Below are 3960 nucleotides of genomic sequence, written 5' to 3'. Positions count from 1 at the left end.
GTATTGGCGTGCCAGTTTATGGTGTTAACGTGGCGGTCCATCTATCGTGTTTGAGTTACCAATTTAGTTAATATGTCATGTCATCCGCCACGTTAATTGTCTCATTGGATTGTTATGTCAGTATCGTGGACTACCACGTCAGCACCGTGAACTGTCACATCAGCACCGTAATGGTCAACAATGAAAACACATTGGTCAAAGGGCCACATTCGATTTATTTTTTGAGTTAGACGGTCACGTCGAGAGAAAAAATAACACGAGAACCACATTGATTTTTTTCAAAAGTACAGGACATCTGATGCCTTTTTACCTTAAATTTTTAATTTGTTTTTGTTATCGTTTGAAAATGTTGACGTGACTTGTTAAACTCATATTCTTCCCTAAGTAATCTTAAGTTTCTTAGACTATTTGGTAGTCATCTGTAGGGACAGACGTATGATTTTATATTGGAGACGACCTTAAACTTAAGGAGATGAAATAAAATTTCAGGGCGCGAAAATAAATTTTTAATAAAAAAATACATAAAATAATTTTAAATATATAATAATTTTAAAATTTTAAGGTACGAGTGCTACACCACCCCCACGTGACTGCTACACCCCCACGTGGTTCCGCCACAAGCCAAAAACATTAATCCTTACCTTAACCGCTAGCCGCTAGCCGCCGCCCGCTCTTCTCCCTTCAATGAACCTGGCAAAGAGGATTTGTAAACTAAATAAAATAAATTTGTTCATAGGTTAATAGACTTGTTTAAACCTACGAATTTTGTTTTATCTTCTCGATTGTATAAAAAATCATTACTTACGACACTAGTTTAAATTAAATAAATAAGTTTCATTAAAAATGAACAATGCCTTGAATTTGACGCTTTGTCCGAAAGTTTTAAACACACCTGATTATTACATCTTATGAAGAAGAAAAAAAGTTGGGACGGTTTAAAATAGTATTTATAACCGATGATTTTGTGAAAGAAATAAAACACAATGAGTCAATGAATAATAAGTTCAGGGATTGAAAGAGATTTTTTTTTATTTAATTTTATTTAGTGAAATTAATTTTTAGAATTAGTTTCAGATTTAAGTTAATAATTTTTATTTTTAGATCAAAAGAGTGACTATATTTGATTATCATATAATATATCTTGCTAGTGATAAAATTGATAATGATTAAATTAAAAATTTTGGACGATAGGACGCAATTAATAAGAAATAATAAAATAATACAATATTTAAATAAAATAATTCAAAAACTATATGTTCTAAAATATGAATACTACAAATTGAATAAGATGAGAAATGTCAGCATGACCCGACCCGACTCATATAAATGTCTGCTAATTTGTCATTTTGCAGGGAGGTTGCTTCGTGGCAGCATCGTCGAATCTCCGCTGAAAAGTCATCAAATTCAATCTTATAAATACCCTTTCCACTCTCATCCAATATATTCAGCTTCAACTCAAAACGCAATCTTATTTGCTTCCTTCTCTGAAATTTGTAACTTTCAGTTCTCAGTTATGGAAACTAGCAGCGCGCTTCAATACATCGAACGATGTTTACTCGATGAATTTTATCCGCCGGAACTGGAGAGTTTTTCGCCTGAAAATCAATGGAAAGAGGCATCAAAACCCGAGGTTTCCACCTCTCAATCTCAGTCTTTCTACTCTCAAACTTCCAGCTCCGGTTCCTGTGTAACGGTATCCAATTTTAATTCCGTCGACGGTGATGATTTCTTTAACTTCTCTCCCAAATTCCCAGGCTTCGAATTTGAATCGAGACCTCAATCGGTCGATCTCACAACGCCTAAGCCCTTCTCTTCCAATGCCAATGCCTTTGGATTTCAAGTTAAACCTCAAATCGCTAAAATCTCCGCCGTGAAACCCCAAGCTTCTTCGAATTCGAGTTCCAATTCTCGGAATCGAAAACCGTCGCTGAAAATCTCGTTACCTCACAAAGTGGAGTGGATTCATTTCGGTAAACCGGATTTAACCAACGCGGTGCCAGAGAATTCAAATTCCGAAGAAAAAAACAAGCATTACAGAGGCGTCCGACAAAGGCCGTGGGGGAAGTTCGCAGCCGAAATCCGAGATCCGACCCGAAAAGGTGCACGGGTCTGGCTGGGAACCTTTGATACCGCCATAGAAGCTGCCAAGGCTTACGACAGAGCCGCTTTTAAGCTACGTGGATCGAAAGCGATTCTTAACTTCCCACTCGAAGCTGGGAGGTTGAATGTAACCGCCATCGACGGAGAGAAGAAACGGAGCAGAGACGAAGACGGCGCTGGGGAAGAAAGTCGAGTAAAGGCAGTGAAAAATGAAAACGACGACGTGACGAAAGCAAGAGATAACGGTGATGAGCCTTTGACGCCGTCAAACTGGGCGTCATTCTTGGATTTGGATAACGACGCGAAGGGGATTTTTAACATGCCACTGTTATCGCCGCTATCTCCACACCCGGCATTGGGCTTTCCCCTACTTATGGTCATCTAAATAATGCCGATAGTTGATAATGTACATAAATCGTTCCATTATCTATAATGCTTTCGTTGTTCATCTTAACTGCAATTTTCCTATTAAAAAAATAACTGCAATTTCAAATCTTATTAACCCATATAATAAGATAATATATACAGAAAAAAACTAGTCCTCGTTTATTTTCAGCGTGCAAATAAAATTTTAATTTTTTGGGTACATACATAACATTTTAATTTAATTATATACAAATTCTATTTATTTTCATATCAAACAATTATTTAAATTTTTTTTTATTATTTTATGTATTTTTAAAAATAAATTTCAAAGGCACTAAAGATAAGTTTGAATTGATATAATTATTTATTAAAATTTAATAATTTTATATTAAAGCGAGTACATTTGGTCGATTGAACAAACTGCTCTATTTGTTCTCTTCTATTCTCTTAAGTTATGTTTTCTATATTCACTATGAACACCCCTTCCTTCCCCTCCCCTCTAAATAAAATTATGAATAAGTTTAGAATTTGTCGAAAAAAATAATTTTATATTATTAAATACATTGAGAATAGATAATGATCTTATTGTATAAAATAGATAATTAAATTATTTATTTTCAATATACATAAAATAATTGTATGTGAAATTTGGTATAATAATTGTATATTAAATTTGAACAGGTTTTTTTAAAACCAATTTATAATTTGAATTTGAATTATTGAATTAATTAGCATACATATATTTGAATAGATTAGCACATATTTTAAATATGTTCTTAATAATACGTTGATAACAGTTAATAATTTATTTGTATAGAATGAATAATTAAATATTTTATTCTCAACATATATAATTATTGTATATTAAATTTGGTATGTTTTATAAATTTATATTGAAATTAACATATAAGCCTAATTTTAGTACATAAAATAACTATAAATTAAAATATTTAATTAAATAATTATTAATCTATCAAAATTAAAATTATCTTGTGTAATTAAAAACTAATCATTCTAATTGATTTATCATAATTGAATGTTGATAGTTTATAGGTTCGAATAGAGATATAAAGATTATTGATAGTTGGGTCTAGGTTCGAATAGAGGTAAGAAGATTATTGATAGTTGGGTCTAGGTTCGAATAGTGGCATATAGATTATTAATAGTTACATCTAGGCTCAGCAATGCAAGTAGTGAACTCAGCAGAAGAAAAAGAACAGAGAACGTGACGTGTCATCTTCTAAGTTCAAAGTTTCAACATTCAATAATAGAAGCTCTGCACGTTTCTTACTGTTGCACCACCTGATGCGGCTCCATGCGATGGGTATACCAAATTTTTTGCCTATCTCAACTTAATTTATATTTAAATAGTGTTTTTATAATAATATTTGAAATTTTTTAAAATTAATTTTACTACTTAAACATTAATTTAAATGAAATAGCTAACTTTATGAGTAGTTGGGTCAACTAAAATGGTGTATTTAAAAGAGGAGT

The 3960-nt window shown here is 32.2% G+C and overlaps 1 protein-coding gene across 1 annotated transcript; it reads left to right on the top strand.

Annotated features, from left to right (window-relative positions):
- Nucleotides 1-1459: 1459 nt before the first annotated feature.
- LOC120187054 (ethylene-responsive transcription factor 5-like) lies at nt 1460-2554 on the top strand. Its single transcript, XM_039190848.1, has one exon. The coding sequence runs from the start codon at nt 1514-1516 to the stop codon at nt 2483-2485; it is 972 nt and encodes a 323-aa protein (XP_039046779.1). The 5' UTR covers nt 1460-1513; the 3' UTR covers nt 2486-2554.
- The last annotated feature ends 1406 nt before the right edge of the window (nt 2555-3960 follow it).

Source organism: Hibiscus syriacus, unplaced genomic scaffold (genome assembly GCF_006381635.1).
Source record: "Hibiscus syriacus cultivar Baekdansim isolate YM2019G1 unplaced genomic scaffold, ASM638163v2 tig00113722_pilon, whole genome shotgun sequence".
In the NCBI taxonomy this organism is placed as follows: Eukaryota; Viridiplantae; Streptophyta; class Magnoliopsida; order Malvales; family Malvaceae; genus Hibiscus; species Hibiscus syriacus.
The sequence above is the reverse complement of the archived record's forward strand: the minus strand, read 5'-3'. Positions and strand labels throughout refer to the sequence as shown.